Below are 26,725 nucleotides of genomic sequence, written 5' to 3'. Positions count from 1 at the left end.
TCAAAGATTTTAGTCAATATTGATGACAACAGTACTTTATCAGTCTTTGTTTACTGGATTAGTAAATCCATCTAAAGGATATAATCCATTGGATTAATCACACTAATTTATCAGCTGTATCACTCACTAACACACACACACACACACACACAGAGCAATACATTTAACACCAATTCCTGCAGCCTTCTTTTCCTACATATAATATTTTTTTTAATTGCTGTGAACTTTTCTCTTTCTCCACTTTCATTCTGAACATGCAACTTCTTTCCTTTAGCTCTGGCTTGTCAACTTTCTTTCTCATTTTAGTTCACCCACCATAAAAAAAAACAAAAAAACACAGCAATATCTCACCTTTCTGCTATTCCTTTCATTTGCATGAGGACTACCATTAGAACATCTAATCTTATATTCCATTTTCTTCCAGTGTTACATATATGTAGTTGTCTTGTTTCATTTTGTAATATTTTAGTTATAAAAAAGGCAGCAAGTTGGCAGAATTATTAGCATGCTGGGCAAAATGCTTAGCAGCATTTCATCTGTTTTTTATGTTCTGAGTTCCACTGGGGTCAATGGAATCAACTTAACCCTTCTCCTGAACTTGCCTTGAGCCAAAATTTGTAAAGCAATATTTTAGTTATATATATTATGTAAAAGACTAAACTTTTTTTTTCTGTCTTTGTCACTCAGGTTTAAACATATTTTTCTTGTGTCCTTTTTGTTTCTTCTGTGTCAGATGCTAAGATGTAACTTTCCATGTTTTTTATGTGTCGTCCCTAAAATATAAATCCATAACAGCTGAATCTGATGGTTGTTGATGCTCTTCAGGTCAGGGATGTTATCCTAAAGTGTCAAAACTGTATAAGTCCTAGATAAATAGCTAATGAAGGGTATTTTTCATTTATTCTATTTATCTTTACAGTTTCTCCTATAGCAGTTTTCATTCACAACTCTTGCTATGGTAGGTAACACTTGCCCAAGGTGCTTTACATGACTATCAAATCCAGACTATGTGGTTGTGAAAATATACTGTTGTACTCATTCTTCAACCCCCCCCCCCACCACCACCACTACCAAAAAAAGAAAATACCTTGTTCTGGTTTTTGATGTACAACAATGTATGTACTGCATTATAGTGATTGTACACACAAATATAGAAAGCAAAAACAAGAAATCTCTCTCTCACATACAGACATTCTTAGTGTGTTTGGCCATTATTGGATAGAAGAAAACTGCAGCTGAAAATAAGCCAGAAATGAAATATTTTCTTAAAATTCATTGAATATTGGAATAATTCACTAAGAATAAACTTTGATTTTCTCTTTTCGAAATATTTTATTGGAATTCAAAAGAAGCACAGAAATAATAATAGTAATACGAATTTATGCACACACACACACACACCTGCCAATACATATATCTATACTCTCTCTCTCTCTAACACACATACGCACACATTTATGTCAATATACTTACACACAAATATATATATATATATGCCAATTCACATAGAAAGAAATACAAATTGAGTGTATATAATAGGCATAATTTTCACCATACATCCATAGAAACATAGACATTTGATTGATAAAACTATTGATTGAAAGGGGAACTTTTCACAGATACTGATGGTTCCTTGCTTTAAACAGTCATGAGCAAAACTGCAGATATAGATCCTATATTTCATCTCAATACATCTTTTGTGTGGTTTGATTTTGTATGGAAGGACATTGGCACAAGATTTTTTTGCCTCAACACATTAGTTGTTTACACTGACAGCTAAATATATATGTATATATATACACACACACACACACACACATAATTCTTTGATTGTAGGAAACATGGCAATTTTCATAAAAGTATATATGGGTGTTTGTGTCTATGAGAGGAAATAGGGTTATATGTCTTTCCCTAAAGGTTTCATACAATCAACTTAGTCAACTTGCTGATTACTATGGTTGACTAAAATTCAATCACATGAACCTTTAGGTACTTAACATGTACAATCCTGTCTTCTCACATAGAATTATAAAGGACTATAGTCTTACATAGCTGTGTATTGAACACCTATGTATGTTTGCACTAAATTAACAAAAACAATTATGTATGTATGTATATATATATATATATATATATATACATACATACACACACATATGTGTACATATACACACACAAATATAATTCTTTATTATTTAAATTACAGTCAACCACCTCATCTGAAACCTATTGTGTTCTGCCTGACAATCAGTCCCCTTTACACCTGATGAATGCAATAAACTCTACTAGCAAGAAACCCAAGGTTTTAAATGGGGGTGCTGACTAATTTGAATAATAATTACTCACACTCTACCCACCAGTATTTAGTGCTCTTTGTCATGTATGTTATATATATATAAATATATATATTAGTTACACACATACATATTACATAGATATGTGTGTGATATATATATACATACACTTGTAATACATTCACAAGGGTGACTGAAGAGAAAGATTTCATTATGGGAGTCATAATCACTTGGTAAGTGATATTTGTATGGTTCCCAGGAGATATAGGATTCATTCTCTTTCTTAAGCCATACTAGTAAATGTCTTCTATATAATTTATATGTAAAACATTTTAACTATAGAATAAACAGACAGCTGGAAAGAGAGCCATAAAATATTTGGACCAATTAAGTGAGACTGTGTCTGTTCTGTGTGGCACAACCCAGGGCACTAATTATGGAAAAGTGGATAAACTAACAATGTTTTCTTTGTTAACTTGCAGATCAGAGAAGAAAATCAAGGCCTATAAGCCTAAGGTAATGATTGTGACAAAATGTACATATGTACATTTTGACACATCAATATACGTTTATGTATATCAATGTAAATGTGAACATATATATAACTATATTAACTAACATAGCATGGTTATGTATATGGAAGTTGTGTATATATATATATATATATATAATTATGGCTATAGGTGCAGGCCTGGCTGTGTGCTTTTGGGTTCAATCTCACTACATGGCACCTTCAGCAAGTGTCATTTATTATAACTCCAGCTAACCAAAAACTTGTGAGTGGGTTTGGTATTTAGGAAGTGAAAGATTGTTGTAAATGTATATATCTATGTCTCTTGGTGTTTGTTTATACTTGCAATTGCTTGTATTAAAGTGTGGTATAGTGTTGTTGCCTGTGGTCAACAAATCACTCATGCACTTTGTGCTTTTGAAGTTGTGTAGAATAAGTAATCCCTTACTTGAGAAATAGGTAAGAGTCAGTGTCAAGAAGGACATCCAGCTGTAAAACAATATCACAACTTATTTGTCCAACCCATGCAAGCATGGAAAAATGGGTGCAAAATGAACAAACAAATATGCATATATCACACACTAATTTTTTGTACATTTTGTGGTACAGTCTTCAACTCAATGTTGAGAGTCATTAGAGTTGGATATATGTTAATTATTTAAGATCATAAGAATTACATATCCCAACTCCTAACAGACACTGGTTGATAATCCATGCCACATACATCACTATGGCTTTTCTTTTCCAACCTGCTAAACATGTACAGTTGGTCAATGAAGGGTTGTAGATCAAATGGAACCAGAGTTCAGATATGTAATCTCTGTTTATCTCACACACACACACACACATCAACATATATACACAAAATAAGAAATATTTGATGAGATACAGATATATTTCATTGGGAGTAACCTCAGGTTACTGTAACTCTCCTAGTTTAGATTGGTGTACCATACCTCTAGGCTAGAGGTGGGTGTTAGTTATGGGCAGGGAATCTTACCAAACATTAAAATCCAGTCAAATTTTACCATCTCATTTTGCTTTTTCTTGTCCATTTCCATGTTTACCAGTACCAATGTAGCTGAATGTAAAATTTAGTTACTGGAACTGTGATATGACTGCTAACAACCAAGCATTTGGTCAGTTAATGCAGTTAGAGGGGGAATAAGTGGGGGTCTAGATTGGAGATTGAAAGAACTACCAAAGCTTCCATCTAGGGACAGTTTACCAAACAGTTATTTTTCAAAGCAGCAAATGTAGTTAATCAACAGATAAATAAGAAATTTCTATAACTTGACCAAAAAAATGAAGCAGTTTGTTGGGGGTTTTTTTTTTTCATATTTCTCTCTCTCTCTCTCTCTCTCTATACATATATATATATATATATATATATATATATATATATATATGTAACTATGGCAACAAATTGCTAATAATTTCCTGTTTTACACCGATAAAACTATTTTTATAAAGAAAATCTCTAAAGAAAATCAGTGATTAAAAATTTAAAGAGAATATCAATGAAATGTTTATAAATAAAGATTCCAAGACTTCCATTTCTTTGAAGGCATGTGACCACAGACGTGTTGGCGACTGTGTAAAAAGTAATAAGTTGACTACATTTGTCTGGCTATAATTCTTGAAGCAATGATTTCTGTTACGAGGGGAATAACCGAATGTGGATGGGTGACAGGGTTTGGATTAATGATATGACAGAAGCAAACAAGGGAGTGGATCTAAATGATGAGGAAAGGATCTGCATCAATGATTCAGAGAAGGTGGGGATGGAGGTGTATTAAATTCTTTTGTTTTTTTTTAACAACAAATAGTTTAACTTTGTGTTGTAAAAATGATATCGGTTAACAAACAAAAATAAACCAAAGGGGTCACAAAATATGTGCTGCTTAAGGAAGAAATATTGTAAGTATGGTCTAAGTTGGACATAGACTTTTGTTTAGGTAGAGTGGTTAGAGCAGGATTCTACTGTAGCAACAGGAGGTACTTAGAGTGAAGTCTTCATTACTGAGTGGAGTAAAAAAAATGGGGATCTGATGATGCAAGAGATGAGGGGATTATATCCTAGCAATTACAGCAGCAGATTTTCTTGCAGGTTTGATTTATCTTTGTCTCACCAAACTTCACATTTGTCTTTTGGATTCATCCGACTACCAAGAGGACACTTGTATTGTTCAGCAAAATCCTTCGAGTTAGATAGAGTAGCAATCACCCTGCAAAACACAGCAGACAAACAACATTTACAGATCAATAATAAAATTTAAATATGCATATAATTACAAGTGGGTGAATGAAAATAGATCTTGTGTTCTCATCATTGTCATCATTTAAAGCTTGGTTTCTATGCTGACAAGGGTTGGTTGATAGGATCTGAGAAGTCCAAGAACAGTGTCATGCTCCAATGTCTATTTGGGCATGCTTTCAGTGGCTGGATACCCTTCCTAATGCTAACCACTTTACAGAGTGTACTGAATGCATTTTTGTAGCATCAGTACTTGTAACCTTTTGGAAATGCTTGCATGCTACAACTTCTCATTTCTTTCCTTTATATATTCCACACTCCCTTAAATGGTATCTACATCTCCTTTGTAACTGAAACTAGAGTTGCTGACCAAGATGCCTAATGTTTTAGGATAAGGGTAATTAGGTCATCTTTGACAGTTATATTTATAACATTCTCTAGGCATATTTAGAGACTTGTAACCCACATAAATGCTGTAGTTATGATAAAAATGATTATGTTACAAGTATTCTTATGATGACATGTTCCTAGAGTTTTTCTACCATAGTCAGTGAAAGCAGACTTACCGATATTCATCTGGACTATGGGGGTCATTCAGAAGACGCATATGTAAGGTCTCCTTCGTAGTGCTGGAACACCAAACCTGGATGGAGAGAAAATATTGAAGAATGTCAGGAAGATTTATATAGTGTGGTGGTGGTAGTTGTATTATTGATGGCAATATAGTCATAATGTTGATGGTTGTGGTGATATAACCAGATGCCAGATTTACAAAAATAGCTGATTAAAACATTGACATTTAACATTATACATTTTAAAAATTGTAAATTTGATCTGTTTACACATTTACATAGATTCTCTTACATAGATACACTTACACCATACACTTAAATATTCTTACATACATATTTACATATAGAAACTTATTTGCACATAAAAACACTATTTTGTAAACTTGGTTATACAGATTTCTGCCTTTTGATTTAGCCTCTGTTAAATAAAGAATTAAAAATTTTAAATATTCTCTCTTGGGATTTTGTAAGACATTTTCTACACAGCTTCCCCATCTAGCATCAACTATTGTGCCTGTGTGTGTCTATGTTGAGATTGAGTTGTTTTATTTACCATTTTATTCACTACTAGTCATTTAATGTGGTATGGAGTACCATCTTGTATTTATCTGACTAGAGGAGATAAGTCCAATTATAAGGGGTTACCCAAAAGTAACTGGAAGCATTCTCTGTGGGACAAGCCAGTTGTAGTTCAGGCTTCCGTTGCTAGAAACCATTTGATGCAAACCTCAGGCATCAATAGCCAACTGGCAGTGGCAAGTGTACTGCCATGTGGTGCATCTTTGCTTTGCAGTGCTTCTACCCTGTTTGTCAATTTTACAATGACTGAAATGAAGGAACAGCATGCTTCCATGAAATTCTGTTTTCTGCTGGAGAAAACAGCAGCCGAAACAACAAATTTACAAGTGGTTTTCATGCTTTAGGAATTGTCACTTGTCGCTTGGAGACCAACATTCTTCAGGGTGTCCGTCAATCTCCAGAATAAATGAAAACATCACCGAATAATTGACAAACTTGTTCATAAAACTGGTTTGTACTGGAGCTCCTGCCAACAAGTTTTGAGCAAGGAATTTGAAATCTGAAATCGAACCGAATCCGACGACTGGCACCCATGCCAACCTTTCCTTCAATGGACACTAAACTCTGCTTACGAAGACCTGTTGGGGCAAGTGAAATCGAAATCGTAATTGAACCATACTCGATGACTGGCACCTGTGCCAGGGGATCACTAACAGCACTGTCCGAGCGTGTTCATTGCCAGAGCAGCTGTCTGGCTTCTGTGCTAGTGGCCCGTAAATAGCACCATTTGAGCGTAATCGCTACCAGCGTCGCCTTCTAGCACTTGTGCTGGTGGCACGTTAGAAAATCATTCGAGCGAGGTTGTTGCCAGTGCCGCTGGACTGGCATGGAAAAAACACCTTTTTGAGCATGGCTGTTGCCAGTACCGCGTGACTGGCCCTCGTGCCGGTGGCATGTAAAAGCACCCACTACACTCTCGGAGTGGTTGGCATTAGGAAGGGCATCCAGCTGTAGAAACTCTGCCAGATCAGATTGGAGCCTGGTGCAGCCTTCCGGCTTGCCAATCCTCAGTCAAATCGTCCAACCCATGCTAGCATGGAAAGCGGACATTAAACTATGATGATGATGACTTGCGAATGAAAAGAGTTGCACCAAAATTTATGCCTTGCTTGCTCACAGAAAATCAAAAGTAGTCATGACTAAATGCATGTCGTGGACTGAAAGAACAGTTGGAAATTGATCCAGCCCTTTTTGTGAAGGTCATCACTGGTGACAAAAGCTGGTGCTATGGAATTTGCAGATGTGGAAGAGGGGATGAAGAAAATATGGAGGTGTTATACAAGGGTTCCAGCACTGTCTCGAATAGTGGAAAACACATCTGGACCAATGCATTGCTTCAAATGGAGAATACTTTGAAAGCTATAAGAGTATAAACATGTAAAACTAAATGAATAAAATATTGCAAAATTCCAGTTTCTTTAGGGTACCCCCTCCTACTGTAGTCCTAGAAACACTGTATCATTGTCATTTAAAGTCCCCTTTTCCTTGCTGGCAAGCATGGTAATGTGGATGTTAAAAATGATAATGGCATGTGTGTAAAGACCCACTTCAGTCGTGAATGACCATGGGATTGCACCAAGAAAGTTCTCCTCTGAGGCAGAAGTTCAGGTAAGGTTGTTTATGGAAGACCAGCAGTTACCCATGCATCATGCATATCAGCCTCCCCTCTCCATAGCACTGACATTATCCAAGGGAAAGGCAAAGGCAGATACAGCTTGGCACCTATGATGTTGCAACTCATTTCTACAGCTGATTGAACTGGAGCAATGTGGAATAAAGTGTCTTGCTCAAGAACACCACACATAGCCCAGTCTGGGAATTGAACTCACTCCCTCATGATTGTGAGCCCAACGCTCTAACCACTGAGCCATGCACCAACTGCCAGTAACTCAATTTTCATTTCTTTTTAGATTTAACCAATTAGAAATAATGAAAGGAGCTAGACTATGCATTGAACAATGGAAATTCAATCTAAATACCAGGAGTTTGTTTTTATTTTTATGTATTTGTATTTATATTTATGTATATATGTATGTGTCCTGGGCATGACTTTAAACTGCATCCGGTAGTGGGGCCCTGGTTAGGGAATTCCAGGGTTTTGAGGAGTATGGAACCACCTCTTAGCCACTATTGTTCCCAGGTCTACTCTGACTCAGCATAGTAGCATGTCAGGGTCCCAACTATGGGTAAATGAGTATGTTATGGAAGAAACTCCAAACAAACTTTCACTGCTCTGTAAATGCTTTGGGAAAGGAAAAGTTAGGGCTGCCAACCTTACCTGCAAATCGAGGAGTGGAGTTCCTCAGATGGGTTCAGTGCCCTCTTTGATACCCTTCTGGCAACTCTAGGATGGGTGAACCTCTCCATCCCTGTAAAGTAATTCACCTAGAAAAGAGCCACTCCAATGTAAAACCTACAGCTTGCTGGTCACTGCAGCTGTCTTAGCCTGCTGAGCCACTGAAGTTGGATCTCCAAAGTCTAAAGAATGAGATCAGATTGTGAGGAATGACTTTCACTTTAAAACTATTAATGCAGGCAAGAAGAAAAGCACTGCACCACCTAAGGGCATGCCACTCTTGCTCATGATCTTTGCACACAAAGAAACTTATCATCCTAAACATGCATGTGTATATATATGTATTTATATGCATGTATATGTATGTATGTGTGTATATGTATGTATGTGTATGTATATTCATATATGTATTTAAACATATGCATGTATATATATCTGGATATTAATATATGTATTTATTTATTTATGTATGCATGTATAGGTATTTATGTGTTTCTATTATTTTAACAGAACCTTTCATTAAATAAATAATTTTCAGTAGTTATACTTTAATTCAGCATTTGCCAATGAAATAACTTTTCATTTTATCTGTATATTGCGTCTTCTGAAGTTTATGCCTTAATCTGTACATAACAACCAACCTTTTATTAACCCCATAAATTTATGTGCATTGTGTACTCGCTTTGAATCAAATGACGAAAATATATGCAGCCCTGTCTGTTGCGGCTTTGTACCTGTTTGTGTACCAGTTGATATAAATATCTGCTATCACTCATGGAATTGATAATGGAGGCCACAGTGCAAATTTCAAGGAATCTGATAGGTTTGTTAGATTCTTCATTTAAATATTTCTAACTCAGTTTGAGACTTCACCATAATAATATGAAAGCAGCAGTTTTGACGGTTACACCACCATTTCCACTATGACTTCCTATCAAATTTGTACACATTCAGCAAATTCTTCTGGTCCTTCACAGAATTTACAGTTGCATCCAGCTACATCAGTTTTGTTGAATTTACGGCTCTCAAAGTGGTGACATTTTACACAAATAAACAGTGCATGCGTTGATGTAAATATGCACCAAACTGATGTTGTGCGCTAATTGCTGATCTCAGCCAAGATGATTACCATTTGTGCAATTGAGTTGCTTGATGAAAAAACCATTGTCATGGGGTTAAATAAATAAAAATTATACTACAGGTAGTATGCACTTGAAGTTAAAAACTATCCTGAGGTACTAAACACCAAATCTAAATACAGAGCTGTACAATCAGCCAAAACAGAGCCCCCACTATATGGTAGATTGACCTGCTAGGAATAACAAACAGATCTGTTTCATATTACATCTTGCTGACCTAAAAGACAAATTAAGTAATTTACTCTTATATAAAACTATGCCTATATAATAGACAGGATAGGCTTACTGGAACACCTTTGATCAAATGCCTGTTGGATCAGAACTGACCTGGAGGTAAACAACTACTTACCTGAGCAAACCCCAAGAAAAATAGCTGCTTATGAGTGAGTCCAAGTGCTGGTAGAGGTAACTCAGTCTTGTGTGTCTTCACCCAGTCTTCATACGCCTACAATGGGATACAATGAAGAATTATTAAAAAAACTATATTGCAGGATGTCTATGAGGAAGAGAAGTGTATGTAGGACCAAGAAACAGACTTAGGATTAATTAAGCAAACATTTTTGAATTTATTAAAGATAAGTAGAAGATGGTAGTGTCACACTAGTGATTAAATAAGTTAATAGATCCTTCTTGAAATTCACCAACACCACTCCTGAACAGGTGCCAATGAACCTTTTCTTCTTCATAGCTCTTTTACTTTTATGTCTTTTATGTTTTAACCTGTAAACTATGTATATACTTTTGATTAATCATTGCTGTCTTTCTTTTACCCGACTTATTTCTGCTTTATCCCCTCTTGTACAGTTTTCTCACAAGTTATAGTGCATTTGAGCATTATATACAAGAAGCTCATTGTTATTATTAAGGTAGAGCAGAAGTATTAGTGTGTTGGAGAAAATGCTGTCTACACACACAGAGCAACAGTGCAATCTGATAGGAAACTACTAATCCAAGAGATAAAGAAATGGGTGGAGCCCATAGGCAGACAGCTTTGACAGGAGATTCAAATGCCAGACACTTAAAAACTTTACTGATGTTAAGGGTGACAACATTACTTTCACCAAATTTTTATGAGAGAAGAGCCCACTGGTAGTTGATATAGGAGAGTAGGTTATCAATGGATCAGGCTTTATGGAAACTGTACAGATGAAGATTCAGGAGAGAGAGAGATTCGAGGTAGTGGAGTGTGTTAGTGTTAATGGCTACCTCCATTAACTGGTAGTTATTACAACTGAGTGCATTAGGGTAAGAGAGGAAGTGATTGAAAAGTTACCATATTTATTTGGATATAATACACCACTTATGGACTCTAAAAATTACAGCAAAATATCTCTCATGTGTATATTATATAAATGACTATTGTAGAAAAAGCAGTGATTAATAAGATTTATTATAATTGCTGTCTAAAGAATATTGTAAAAGTCCACACACTGTAATGAAGAGCAAATTCAAAAGTGGCCTTTGAACATTTGTAGATGTTGATCTACATTTAATCAACATAGTGAAAAAAGTATTTTTAAATTTCAATTTTTCAAAATATATTTTTTAATCAGTAACTGTAAAACTGAAATGACTTTGAGGAAAATGATTTTAAACACTCCAGCCAGTATTTCATATGTAATTTTTTATTTATTGTTAATTTTTTTGCTAATTAGCTATTTAACACTCCCTCTATTAAAAAGAATATTAGCACTAACATAATTATGCATTACTATATAGCTAACTATATATCTCACCACATGTTAAATATTTAATACTCCTTGTATTTAATTTCAACATTAACTAGCTCTCTGTTTCTTGCACCATGATTATTTCTATTTAGCTATTTAATTTCCCATGTATTAAATAGGTTAATACTTCCAGATATTACTTATGTTAGCATTTCATGTATTCCATGTAACAGTTTTATGTATTCAATATGTTAATGCTAACTTAGCTAGCTAGCTGTCTATCTGTTCAGTTGTCTTACTATACACACACATTGTTGTGGTCAGCCATGAAATACTTACATGATATGCAGATTTCAATCCACCATTGTCGGCGATATTTTCACCTAAAGTTGTTTTACCATTGATCTAGAAGAAAGAAATTATTAAACAATAGTTCAATTCCACTAATATTTGAGTAAATTAAAAGTGAAATTAAAAATCATTATTATTATTTAAGGAGGTGAGTGTTGGTGTTGCAATGGTTGTGATGTATGAATGGTTATTTTGCAGTTGGAATGAGTGTGTAGTGTTACGGACATAACAAGTATTTAGTCTCATTGGTGTAGATTCTGAAATCAGAGTCTGCTCTGTGTAGTTTCTGTTTAAATATTGATTCAACAATTGCTTCATTGATCCATCACATAACTCAATAAATTTAATTGATTACATTAAAATGTAACAAAATTATCAGAAAATATTGATTTTTAGTTTTTTCCCCACATTTTGACAATATAGTGTTAGACAGGTTTGCAAATTTAGATATTTTCATTTTGGTAAAATGTGTCACTGCTATGATTCTTTGTTTCTTTCTTTCTCTCTTTCGCTCTTTCTCTCTCTCTCTCTCTCTCTCTCTCTCTCTCTCTCTCTCTCTCTCTCTCTCTCTCTCTCACACACTCACACACACACACACACACACACACACACACACACACACACACTTTCTGTTATAACTCTAATCACATTCAGGATGTGTCATTGGAATATAAACTGTCCACAAAACTTAAACGTTTGAGTTTTTGATCCCAGAGGAACAAAAAGCAAAGTCAACCTCAGTTGGTTTTTGAACACAGAAGAAAAAGATCTGTAACTAAATTTTGCAACTTGACTGCTATATTCCTTGAAATCACACCCTTCTAACTTGGGGGAAAAAAGGGACAGATTGAATATTGTAATCCTCAATATACAATAGTCATGTGGTTAGGAAACCTTTGGTGCTCAAATAGGTAAAATTGTTATGACACCCCCCCCCTTCTTGTTACCCCTCAAATACTTACTGGTTCTCCATTAATCTTATAGGAACTATATTGTTTCACCATACATTCTGTTTGTTTCTGGAACCTGGCAATGGAAGCATTATTCCACCAGGGACGGAGGTTACCATATTTATCGTACTCACGACCTGAAGTTAGAGAAACAATATATATATATAAGTTCAAAAAAGAAAAACGACAAAAAACAACAACGCAAGGACGTGATACAGATTGTGTTACTGGATGCTCGGGAAAGGAAAGAAAGAGAATTTGACGTTTCGAGCGGAGCTCTTCGTTGGAAACATAGGATAGTCCAAAGAAGGGAAGACGGAAGAAGAAAAAATTGTCAACGATATCCACGAGGTTATATATACATACATACATATATCCATACATACACACACACACACAGGTGAACTGAAAAGTCCATAGGTTGACGACAAAGGAGTGGTGCTAGAGCTGTAAAAGTTTGTTTGCATTAATTTCAACACTTCTAATTAATAACTGCATTGTTACTTTCCAGGTAAACTGACACCTAACTGTTCAAAGAACACTTCAAAAGTTACTAGTAGTTACTTCTCTTGAAAACTGACAGAATTTGGCATCATGTTATGAAGTACCTGCAGAAAATGGGCTTCACTCTGAAGGACATTCATGCTGACACAATTGTTACATTAGGGGATAATGCTCCAGCTTTCTCAACAGTGCAAAAGTAGGTAACTGGATTTAGGAGACGAAGGGAGAGTATTGAAGACAACCCAAAGTCTGGATGTCCTGCATCTGCCAGCCCCAGGGAAAACATTGGTTGTGTTCACCACATGGTGATGGATAACAGGTGATTGACTGTAAATCAAATAGCCAATGCTATTAGCATATCCCATGAGAGAGTTGAGAATATTCTACACAATGAACTTGACATGACAAAGGTTTCTGCTCAGTGAGTGCCACATCTGACACCTGATCAAAAGCACACCAGACTGATCACCACTCAGGAAAATCTGACATTGTTTGAGGCAGGTCCAGCTGGTTTCTTTGAACGTTTCCTAACCTAGGATGAGTGTTGGGTTCATCACTTTGAACCAAAGACAACCAGTATCGCAATGACATCATGTCTGCTGTTGATGACTTTTCTGAGCAACAGGATGAAAGCTTCTTCACCAATGGGATTCAAGCATCTGCAATACTGATAGAAGAGTGTGGATTGCAAGGTGGTTTATGATGAAAAATAAACCTCATTTGATCATATTCTATGAAAGTATTTTGGTCAGCCTATGAACTTTTCAGTTGACAAGTGAAGGAATAGAAGAAATGAAGTTGAAAATTCACGAAGAATATATTAGAATTTAATAATATTTGAATACACTTTGCCAGTTTTACATTAGATTTTCAAAAGTGTATAGTATATAGAGCTGTGTCACAAATTATGTCTATTCTGGCCATTGTTATAAAAATAGTTTGTTTTTAAAGTAGCAATGTGACTCAGAAGGTTATCCATTAATATACAAGTTGGACTGGTCAATGTTCAAGTATTAAGCTAATGTGGCAGTTGTGCAAGAATTTGTGACTTCATGCAACTGTCACTTGAGCTTAATACATAAACATCAACTAATACAACTTGTACATTAACAGATAGCATTCTGAGCCACATGGCTACTTGAAAAACCAATCACTTTTATAACAACTGTTAGAATAAACATAATCTGTGACACAGCTCCATATATTATATACTTTTGAAAATCCAATGTGAAACCACTCAAGTGTATTCTTATATTTTAAAATATCATTAAATTCTAATCAATTCTTATATATTCTCTGTGCATCTTCAACTACATTTCTTACATAAATCTCATTTAAATTTGTCACTTCTTAATTTTGTTTTTTATTATAGCAGCATTGTCACAAACTTCATTGTCATCACCATCATCATTGCCAACAACACCTTTGTCATGACTATTATCAACTGCATTGTCATCAACATTGTTATTGTTCTATTAATATCATTTTTTTTTTTGTGGATTGGATAGGTCTTTGAATCACTGGAGTTACATGACTTTCCAAGATATGTTGTGGGATCGGTGAGGCAGAGTTCATGTTGTGGGTGATGGTGGTGATAGTGATTGTGGATTACATCAGTTGAAAGTGACAATGATAGTATGTTACAGTGGTAGTGATAGTGTGAGACACAGTGGTGGTTGTGTGGGTCACAGTAGGTGGTGGTGGTGGTGGTTGCATGGGTCGCAGTAGTTGGATAAAAGGCAGTGGTGGTTGTGTGGCAACAGAAGTTGACTTGGTGGTTGCATGGGCAGCAGTGGTTTGTTTGGCAGTTGCGTGGGCAGCAGTGAGTAGTGGTGGTGGTCATGTGGGCAGCAGTGGTTGGATGATTGGTGGTGGTGGTGGTGGTGGTGGATATGTGGGTCACAGTCATGGTTTTGTAGTCGTGTGGGCAACAGTGGTTGGTGGTGGTGGTTGCATAGGCAGCACTGGTTGGCTTAGTGGTTGCATGGGTATCGGTGATGGTTGTGTGGGCAGCAGTGGTTAACTTGGTGTAGGGTGGGGGTTGGATGTGTGAGGCATAACAGTTGGGTGTGTGGCTGGTGGGGGATGTGTGTGCTGCAGTTGTTGGGGGATTGGTAGAGGTGGACATATGGGCCGTGGTGGTGGTAATAGTGTGGGTTATGGTGGTTGTGCCAGTGAGAGGGAAGATTTAGGTGATAAAAATCCATGAAATTTTAAATATTGATAATAGAAGTGTAAGGTCAGCAGATGAAGCTGTGTACTGAAAATCTTACCTTGGTCATCAAAGCCATGAGTCAGCTCATGTCCAATCACCACACCCATGGCACCAAAGTTCAAAGATCTGAAAATAGAGTAAAATATTTTTAAATTCAACTAAATCCTTTTCAAGGAAGAAAAACTATGCAGGTATATTCAACAGTGCAGGTAATTTCATATTGGTTTCAAATTTTGGTACAAGGCCAGCAATTTCAGGAGATGAGGCAAGTAGGTTACATCAACCTCAGTGCTCAAATAGTACTTATTTTATTGAGCCCGGAAGGATGAAAGGCAAACTTGACCTTGGTGGAATTTGAACTCAGAACATAAAGATGGATTAAATGCTGCAAAGCATTTTGCCCAGCATGCTAATGATTCTGCCAGCTTGCCATCTTAAGGTAATTTGATATTAATAATAGTGGCAGAGTGCATGATGCACCGGAAGTGAAGCATGAAGTGATGGCAGATAATGAAGTGAGTGTTGTGAGCAACCTCTTCTTGCTCAGGCAGTGGCTGAGAACAAACATGTGCAAAAGGGGTTTATCTACCAGCCAGCAGATGGGGTAGAAAGTGCCTCAGGCTTGCACAATCAATAGTTGAAGAGTTCCTTTTTGGAGTTGTTTGCAAGCTCAAAGTAAGAGATTTTTTACACTACAATAATAATAATTATTTCTAACACACACACACTCTAAAGTAGACCCCAATAGTATTTGAATTTTTATTTTCTGGTGTCAATAACACCTGTTAATTTCATTCATTTGCATGGCAGACATAATCCCATCATTATTCATGGTAATACCACCCCCTTCTGGCCTTTATTGGAGTTTTCTCTCTTGTCAGCTTTCAGAAGAGGTTTCTGGTTTGAGGGTCTCTTCCTTTCACCAACCACAGAAGCCCTGTAAAAGGAATAGGCACTTCCCTACTCTGCTTGCACTTGGTAAGTCGTTAAAAAAAAAGGTTCTTTTAATTATTTTAATTGTAGTCACAATATTATTGTGGTTTCTTCATTTACCTTTCTACAAAGAGAATGATAAATGTTGGAACCAACATGGTGAGTATACTATGGTATATCTATTAATATGGTGGCTTTACTGTTCATGGAACAGATTGGTGTAATTTAACAGTTCCTGATAAGGATGAGTGAGGATCAACTTTTCTTGATAAAGGTGAGACCTACTTTTTATTTATTTATTTGTTTGTTAACCATACTGGGGAGAGTCAAGAATAAAAGAGAATGAAATTCCAGAACTTATTTTATTGTCCCTGTTGTTAATGGAACTGGCAACATCCTCACTAGTTTATCTTCCTCTGCTATTTGATTAAAAAATTAAAATGAAATAGCCAAATCTCACCAGAAACAACAACACTTTGAATTGACAATGGTTGTGGGTGTCAAACTTGACAGTTATTGATCCTGACCATTACATCATTTAAGGAGCCTGATGTCCTAATTATTAGGACTTGTAGGACCAGGTAAGCAACAAGATATTCTGTTTAATTTAAATTTTACGTAACTATTTATTAACTTTGTTACTCTTATCCAGTAGACTTATGTTTGAAGATGTTCTATCCGCAATCATCTTATGTTTTCTTCAGACATATCTTGGACTAATTTTTCTTTTTTCTTATTTTTTTTAAGCAAAATGAGCTATTTTTCAAAAGACGTTTCTTTCGGGGGAGGTAAATCTGTAGTCAAATAGCCTCCCTTGAAAATTGTTAGTGATGAAGACATAAATGCAAGTACAAGTAAACATAAAGGTTCCCCTGTTAGATAATGTGTTTTAATTGGTTGGTTTAAAATAATATGATACAATTGTAGTTTATAATAATGGACTTATTGTTTCAGAAAGTAGTTGAAATAAATCAAAACTAGTAATATTCTTTACTCAAGCTAGCTTTTGGAATATTCCTAGTGTAAAAAAGAAGGCAACAAAACAAGATAATGACATTGGTAAAAAAAAAAAAATAATAAAAATAGTTCTATTAATCACCATAATCATCTTCTGATTACATTACAGTTACTTTTTAATTATGCTGTTTAGAATTTATAGATAGACTTGGCTCTACTTATGAGGAATATTGCTGGTTTTTCTAAGTTCTTTTTTAACCTTAATGTTTATTACTAGATCATTCTTTCCTAACAAAACTTTACTATTGTAGCTTATAATGAGGTTTATATTTTAAAATTGAACAACTGACACTGTAAATTTTGTCAATTTGTTCTATATTTTGGAGTTCCCTTCATATATTCTATCTTGTATATCAGACAGTGGATGCCTCAATTGATGTTTCTATTTTAAGTTTCTTAGGACATTTACTTTTAAATAAGTCATCAATAAACATCCCTTCTATGGAGTTTGATATATATTTGTGTGGATATGGTAATGGACTACTGATTGTGTGATCGTAAGTTCAAGTCCTCAGAGCAAGACTATAAGTCTTCTTTATCTAGTTTATAGGTGCAGGTATGGTTGTATGGTTAAGTTTGCTTCTTAACTACATGGTTTCAGGTTCAATTCCACTGCACAACACCATGAAGAAATGTTTTCTACTATAGCCCCAGGCTGACCAAAGTGAAATTTGATGAATGGAAATAAGGTGATACAGAGAGACTTCCTATTCTGATGGGGCAAATTTTTATCTGTTGCCCAGTTTAATATTATCACTTGACTCTTGGATATGTTTAACAGAGTTCACTTTATTGTATTAGGGGACTTGATAAAGGTTGTGGGCACTGCCCTCCATCTTCTGATTAAATCAAGAAATCCATCAAGCACAACCACACTACAACACTCTTCTCATCACATTGTCTCACCATTTTCACTACACAAACATACACCCACTTCCTTCCCGACACTACAAGTAGACCACATTCCACCAACACCTGTTCTTCATAGATAGGTTTCTTAAAAGACAATCCTTACTTGGGGAAGTTTTTATCATAAAATGGAGCACGTAGAATTCCTGCAGGAAAGAAGATTTCATTCTTTGATGTAGTGTAATAGGCATTAACAGTTGGTGGTGTCATTGCCCAGGTATTCTTGGGTGGTTGCCTCAACTTTTCCATCATAGTTATCAAGGTAAATTTGTTGTCTCGTACATTGTTCCAGAAATATTCTGATGCATTAATTTCCAGCTACAGTTTGAATATAAAAAGAACAGATGGGTTTAAATAAGTGGAAGCATTCAAAACCGATATGAAGAAGCAGTGAAAGAAAGGTTATATACTAACCCTTTCGTAAATCTTGTCCAGTTTGGTGTCATTTAAGATGTTTGGAGGAAAACCAATCTTATCAACGATAGCATTAGCCTGAAAATAGAGAAATGGATAATGTCAGTTTGTCTGTTTCCTTGTCACAACTTCTCACAAAAAGCATCAGTTTTTTGCTAGAAGTTGTGACAGGGAGGGGATTTGCTTGATTGGTTCAATGCTAGTATATTATTGGTACTTATTAAGCTAAAGGAGTACTATGTGTGGTTGCTTGTTTTACTAAAAATAGAAACCAAATATCCCTCATATCCATAACCTTTTAAATTCAGTCATTAGATTCTGGCCATGCTAGGGCACTGCCTTGAAGAATTTTTAATTGAATGAATAAACCCAAGAACTTTTTTTAAGCCTGATACTTATTTTATCAGTGTCTTTTTGCTAAACTGCTAAGTTACAGGGACATAAACACACCAACACCAGTTCTTAAGTGATGGGTGGTATCAAACAAAGGCACAAAGATACACACACACAATATGTTACTTTCAGTGTCCAGCTTCACTCACAAGGCTTTGGTCAGCCCAAGGATATAGTGTATGACATTTGCCCAAGGTGCCACACAGTGGGACTGAACCTGAAACCATGTGGTTGGGAAGCAAACTTCTTACAACACAGCCATTTTAATTAAAGGATGATTTAATGTTTAAAAAAATGATAGAGTGACCATGGTTGGAAAACTCTGATATCCTATTAATCATTGCTAAACAGCAACAAGTTTAAGAACAGGTGTACACTCATTGTTGTAAGTGGTGACTAACGAGGATGACATCAAGCAGGTGGGGTATCTGGATATAAAACACTGCCTTAGAAAACTTCTCTAAACCCATGTCAGCATGGAAAAACAAATGACAATGTGATGCAGGAATGAGACTTTAAAAAACTGTCCCAGAACTGTTTCACAATAGCTATACAACAATCATCTCTCTTAACCTCACCTCATCATGTAAAAATATCCACCATCAGGTGAATATTTTATTCAACTATATTTTAGGATATATTTGTCTGTCTTATTCAACACAACTGTTTTTGTTGTCGTCATTGTCATTCTTTGATTTCAGCCGATTGTTTATATCACATTACAGTCAGTGTATTTAACAATTGGCATGATAACTTGGTTGATTGGATGTTTTGTTGTTTGACATGGTCATAGCTGGAACACTTTTGAACATATATCAGCAGAGTTAGGACTGACCTACAGCTAAACATGACATTGCTTTCACCAAAATATTTGATGACTAGACAACAATTATGAGGTAATAAGGTGTTAGAGGTGAGAACTGTGAGTAGCAAAGTGAGAAAGGTGTCTTTTTTTTCCATGGGTCTAACATACATACCAAGGAGAGACAGACCGAGACCAGCTTAAGGAATGAAACACTGTCTAGATTAGTCAAACTTTTAATGTTTGTTTCTTCTAAACAAAGATTATCTTGCAGAAGTTCAAACTGTATTGATCTCATCAGTGTGGAAGGACCTATAAGGCTTATCTATAGCCACTGACTAACCCCCACTGTCCTCAGGCTAAATCTGTTTTAACATATAATGATAAATGGTTCTACAACTGCGGACTGTGTGTGCTGGTGGTGGACAAGGTCAGCAGAGATAGCCTGTGCTGGAGTTTTGACACGGAGACAACTTAAAAAATGATCGACAACAATATTTAGGTAGACAACTAATGCTGTGTTGCTGTAAAGTCACATTAAATTCACTCAACCCATGCACCTCTCCTCCTCCAGTTACTTGATTTGTCTCAATCTTCACTTCTTTTCTCTCACAACTGCAACTCTCTGGAATTTCTCTTTGTTCAAATCTTTCCTTGTAGATAACCTAGAAATTTTAAAACTGACTGTCAACCCTATCAATCCGGTAAGGACCTTGTAACATTGTCCCTCCATTCACTAAAACAACAATCACACGTTTACCCTCTTAGATATGGTACAGTCACACAGCTTTAAGAAATGGGGACGTGTTACCTTATCAATTGCTGCTTTCCTTGTCTCTTCATCCATCCATGACAAATATGGAAGATTCTTTTCAAAAGCTTTTTTAATGTCATCCACCATTGATTCAGCCTAGAAAGAAAAATGGAAATTTCATTAGCATTAAAGCAAAATTAAATAATATACCACAACATTTATTTGTACAGGTGTCTATAATAGCCTTAGTGGCTAACAATATTTATTATCATCAGTTTAGAAATAGAAATTCCTAGTTCAAATCCTATTTGAACATATTGTAGATATAAACATTTAATCATTAAAGATAAATATGAAATATAATTAACAACTCATTACCTTAGGCATTTAATTATTAAACATTTCATTGAACAGGTTATCATATAGGGTGAGAATCAACAATAATAATAGTCATAGATGTTAATACTATACACATGGGAGAGATGTATAAAATACACTAACCACATCATCTCTCCTACATCCCTCTAACTTTCCCAAACCCATCTATCATTAGTCATCCATCACTCCCTACAAACATTCTTTGTCTTTATCCAATTTTTAAAGTTATCTACTTCCCATCCCCACATCTCTTGTTCCTCCATACACTTTTGTACACACTTCTACTCACTTTGTACACTGAGGAGCCATCTGCTCTTGCAACTTCTACTGATCATTCTCACTCTCTCATGAACAAATATGTAGCTCCTCCACAGGAACCTGCTTGCCCCTCCCTCTTCCCCTTCTTTCATACATTACCCTTCATCTCCTCACATAAATCCCCATCAGATTTTGTAGTCTTGCAAACTGCATGGCAGCCTCACTGGTGCTGGTGATACGAGAAAAACACCAAGTACATGCTGTAAAGTGGTTGGTGTTAGGAAAGGCATCCAGCCATAGCAACCATACCAGCATGGCATGGAATAGAGATGTTAAATGATGCTGATGACTATGCATATAAATACACCACAAGTCATAGAAAATGATGTTATGAAAATATTATGACACGTATTATTACTGACAATACATAACAATAATTCCTAAAATATCAGGGGCCATTTTATTTTTTGAGTGCTACAACAAATGATAAAGACACAGCAACAAAAGTGTGTAATAAAGGGTTAGATCCCTTTATATTAACTCTCATCAGAGATCAACTTTTTGAACCCAAAAGGATAAAAAGCGAAGTATCAGTTATATACTACAAAAATAAAATTGTCCCACAAGCATGGTGGGAGGCTCTTGTAATATCTTAGAAATTATTAGTATTGATTTCTACAATACACAAACCTATACATTTTAGGGGAGGGTACATTTTATGAAACCCATTATACGCCAGGTATATTTTATTGACAGTGGAGACGATGAAAGGCAAAGTTAGCCCTGCAGAAAGTAAACATTGAAAGTAAAGCCATGCAATAAAAAAATTAAGTAGGATATTTCATTTGACACTGTCTATACAATGCTTTCTTTTCAATGTTTTACTAATCCTACTAATCAATGAGGAAGTAATCCCTGGTTTTGTAAAAGAGTAAAGTGGATTATATTGTATTTGATGGTTTATAAGACACACTTTATGTAAAAAAAAAGAAACATGCCTAAAAATCACTCCAGATCCTATATGCAGAGTGGGATCTTCTTCCCATAAGCTTTCATATACTAAAAACGCTTTTCCTAAAATTGGAGTGAAATTTGATGGCATAAAAAATGTAATTAATTGCTCATTTTCTATGCCATCAACTATGTGTGTATACATAAATGTAAATGTTTGAGGCTCTGCTGAAGCTATAAGGTGATTCTCAAGCACTCAACTATAAGTCCACTCCATCTTATAGCAGAAACAGTTGTAAGCTAATGAAGTTCATAAGATAATTGTTTATTCTTTTGTCATCTTAGTTCTTATTACCACTTTACTCCATTAATGCTTCATTCTGAACCATATGTAAATTGAGTTCTACACCAGGTTATTAGTATCACAATGCCTAAGTGAAATATTTGAAAATATATATATACAAACACACACGAATATACACATACACTTTGACAATATTTAGAGAAGGCAGCACAAAGAACCCATGCGATATTAACATAATTTATGTCTCAATGTGAAAGAAATTCTAATTAGTGTTTCAGAGAGATAGAATGTTCTGATGGATTCCACTACATGGTCATCAAAACAGTTAGAAATAATAAATAAATATACCTCAAGTCACACACTCTGTTGCCATCTTGAAAAAAGAAGGCCATGCAAGACAATGTAGTCTTAGACAAAAAAAATCATGAATAAAGAATAGGATATCATGGCTGGTATATCTTTGACCATTGGTCTACTAGATCAGGGTTGACCTGGAGCTAAATAATCTTTAGGGTACTTTTGAGTTAATATTTGTACTGACAGAAGAGGTAAGGTTCCAGCATGCAAAGTCTGTGATTTGTTATTGATTAATGATCATAACCAATTCCCTTCAGCTACATTACTAATATTTTTGAGAAAGTCACGAACATCACAACATTGCACACGGCCCATCTATAATCTAAACCTCTGGTTATGAATATGTTTAGATTCTAAAATATAAAACATAAAAATTATAATTTGATGATGTCATATTTTTTTTCCAGTTCTGACATTAAAAAAAAAATTAAGCAAAAAGGTAACATTTTGATATTTTTTAATTTTCTAATCAAGAATTCCTTTCTTTGAAATAGGTTTTGATTTTATTTTTTAAATTCTTCAGTTTAATTTTCTAGATTGATCTTCAGTCATATAAATGACTCTCTTTAGAAACCACTCACTCTTCAAACTTTCATAATCACTAACAATCTGTCCCCACTCCCAGCCTGGCATTTATACTAATTGCTAGAATGAGAAGGGAGTAGGGATGGGGTAAGTGGAGGAAATTCAATGAGTCAAATTGATGTTATTCAAGAAATCTTTGAGAGTGAAATTATAAAGATTGTTCACCCTCTTCTCCCATAGTCAATACTTCCAAACAACCTTTGGCTAACACTCAAAATCTTTTCTCCATGAAACCTATTATTATCATTATTATTATTATTATTATTGATCTGATTAAGGCAGTGAGCTGACAGAATCATTAGTGCACTGGACAAAATTCTTAGCAGCATTTCTTTAGGCTTTATGTTCTGAGTTCAAATGCTGTTGAGATTGACTTTTAATTTACATCCTTTTGGGATCATATATAATCAAGTAGTCCCCTCCTGCAAAATTTCAGGCCTTGTGCCTATAGAAGAAAGAATTATTATTGTTTAGGCGGTGAGTTGGTACTGACTCATAAGCATGTCAGAAAAAATGTTTTGCAGCTTTTCTTCTGGCTCTTTATGTTCTGAGTTCAATAAAATAAGTTCCAGTTAAGCACGAGGGTTGATGTTATTGACTTCCCCTCCCCTCAAAATTGCTGGCTTTGCACTATAATTAGAAAGAATTATTATCATGTCTGATTTAGACACCAGACCAACAATTTTGTAGTGACGGGCATAGTCAATATGACTGACCTCAATATCTGACCAGTACTTTTTATCAACCTTGGAATGATGAAAGGTAAAAATTAGTGGGATTTAACTTCAGAATAAAAAGTACTTGAATACACAGTTCAAATCCTGCTGAGGTCAACTTTGTTTTTTATCCCTCTAAGGTCAATAAAATAAAGTACCAGTCAACAACTGGGATTGATGATATCAACTACTCACCCTCTCCTCAAAGTTGTTGGCTTTGAGCCAAAAGTGATGATGAGCTGGTAGAATTGCTAACATATTGGACAAAATGCTTAGCAGCATTTCTTCCAACTCTGAGTTCAAATCCCACTGGGGTCAATTTTGCCTTTCATCCTTTCAGGGTCAATAACATAGAGAATCAGTAAAGTACTGAATTTGATGGTAATGTAGCGTACTTCTCTCTCTCTCTCTCTCTCTCTCTCTCTCTGTTATATATACATGAGTGCGAACGTAGTAGTTAACAGCTAGTCTTCGGCCGCACTTTTGGACCCTATTGTGTCCACCACTCTGATTGGTTGGTATTGGCGTATTTTTGTCTCTTGCTCTATCTTGCGCCAGGGTACAACCCAACCAATCACAGCCTTCTGATAAGGTCGCGTGGGATAGTCTGAGCCGATGGTATCTTATAAATAGTTAGCTGTTACACCATCCCGGTTGTCAGTCCGTTTCCAGACCTTCTGAGGTCTAGCTGCTGACCACAGAGCACACAGCCAGTTCCAGCGACGCTTCATGGAGATCCAACACTTCATTCAATAGCTAACTGCAAACTCTTTCGTCGCCACCGCCAGCATCTACACCAACTTCTCTACGTACACACCAACCAGCAACGCTTGCACAGCTTTTCTCCACACTGTTTGTAAAATGCTTCACCATGGTTAACAGCGAATTCAACCCACGAGAACTCCTGTACCAAGTAACCAGCTGCAGCATTGAAGCTTCAACTTCTTACACGACATGTGTCTTTCTTCGGCTCTGCCTAGCTGCTACAACTACTTGATACAGAACTTCAACTACCTTTTACCTTGGATATGAACTGGTATTTTATCATCCTATGTCTGGACTTTCTTCTAAACATCCTTTTCTATGCTCTGTATTTCTCTCATACACATACATTTTATTTACATGACGGCCTGTCTATTATTGTGTTTATTATGCCGCACTCACACACACAGACATGCCGATTGTGTCTCTCTCTTTTCCTTTTTGTCACTTATACTCATTTAACCTCTTTTCGTTGTTTTTTTTTTATTTGTGTCGACCATGCGATGCACTAAAGGAGCCATTCCTCGTTACCATCTCCTGGTTGCACGGTCGTTACAGTAACAACTAACTCCACAAATTTTGGGCCTTGTGCCTATAGTAGACAAATTTATTATTATAAAATGATAGTTTACGTTAAAATACATACTTTTGTTTCTAAATTAAGATTCAGACTTTTGTTTACTTGGATTTTTCTTTTGTAGGTCAAGGTCAGTCCTGATCTAGAAGACCTACATCCTGGTTCTTATTCAGACAGTGCATTTAGGATTGCATTGTTGAATGCTTCCTTCTTTTATTCTTAAGACAGTGATTTGAGGGAGATTTGGCTGCTATTTCTAGCAGAGCAAGAAAGCAACTATGTAAGTACTCTCAAATTGCTATTGTTGTCAATGTGACTCAATTTGAGTGTTTTAACATTAATCAAACAACTTTATAATATCATCCATGGTTCATTGAATATACTCAGATGTGACCTAACTACAACTGCTTGGTCACCTAACTCTTACCACTGTCAACTTAGGATATCATTATATCATTCATAGACACATCATATCACTAGGAAAGTATTCATCACTTTCTCCCTTACTCTCTTATATGTCAATTGAGGAGTATTCACCTCCATCTTTCTGCTTATCTCTCTCCCTCTCATTTATCGATATTCAGCCACTCTTTGAACTCATGAGGTTGTGTGGAGCTCTATTCCTGCACGATTAGTCAAACTATTAGAATAGCAGCCAAATTCCTCTCTTAACACACTCCTACCTAAAGGACATACTGAATTATGTAGTCCTAAATACAGTATCCGTCTAAAAAACTATAAGACAGTTTCAGCTGGAATGTCTCTGATTATACCTCTACTCAGCTGAACAACAATAATAACTTTAATGAAGTCTTTCTACTCTCTCCACACCGCTAACTGTATTTTTCACTGGACCTACTTATATTATAAATTGTTATCTCACTAAGGTAACCCCTATATTATGGGTTTACATAAACAAAGACTGAATCACTGCACATATACAAAAATCTTACACCACACCCTCACTATATACAACTCGACCCCTTCCTGTGCTGCCTCCTCTACACACAACTAGACCCCTGCTTGTCACATCCTCTCTACACAAAACTACAAACCGTTAGGTTACAAATGCTACATGCACCTCACAACATCTAATCATATCTTATGTTACTCTCTCAGCTTGTAAAACCTCAGGCATACAAATAATCTATGCCTCCTTTGCACCAGCTAGTTACATGTGCTCAGTCTTACTGCCCCATACAAAACACTTCACCCAACCTTCTTCTTCACAGTTTGGTCCCTCTGGAATTTCCTTATTACCCAGGTTTTTTCCTGCA

The 26,725-nt window shown here is 35.7% G+C and overlaps 1 protein-coding gene across 11 annotated transcripts in view; it reads right to left on the bottom strand.

The window, feature by feature from the left end:
- Positions 1 to 1,307: 1,307 nt before the first annotated feature.
- LOC106883689 (endothelin-converting enzyme homolog) overlaps positions 1,308 to 26,725 on the bottom strand; it is a 243,548-nt gene continuing 218,130 nt past the window's right edge. For all 11 annotated transcript variants that reach the window (XM_089342468.1, XM_089342473.1, XM_089342469.1 and 8 more), the window contains 9 exons: positions 20,618 to 20,716; positions 18,612 to 18,689; positions 18,304 to 18,515; positions 15,397 to 15,464; positions 12,632 to 12,756; positions 11,658 to 11,723; positions 9,998 to 10,093; positions 5,629 to 5,705; positions 1,308 to 5,033 (listed from right to left, as the gene is read on the bottom strand). In XM_089342468.1, coding sequence (XP_089198594.1) covers positions 4,934 to 5,033; positions 5,629 to 5,705; positions 9,998 to 10,093; positions 11,658 to 11,723; positions 12,632 to 12,756; positions 15,397 to 15,464; positions 18,304 to 18,515; positions 18,612 to 18,689; positions 20,618 to 20,716 — 921 coding nt within the window. In that variant the 3' untranslated portion in view covers positions 1,308 to 4,933. The remainder of the gene's footprint in view (positions 5,034 to 5,628; positions 5,706 to 9,997; positions 10,094 to 11,657; positions 11,724 to 12,631; positions 12,757 to 15,396; positions 15,465 to 18,303; positions 18,516 to 18,611; positions 18,690 to 20,617; positions 20,717 to 26,725) is intronic.

Source organism: Octopus bimaculoides, chromosome 26 (genome assembly GCF_046866305.1).
Source record: "Octopus bimaculoides isolate indiv1 chromosome 26, ASM4686630v1, whole genome shotgun sequence".
Classification (NCBI taxonomy): domain Eukaryota; kingdom Metazoa; phylum Mollusca; class Cephalopoda; order Octopoda; family Octopodidae; genus Octopus; species Octopus bimaculoides.
This window is presented reverse-complemented; position numbering and strand designations above follow the sequence as displayed.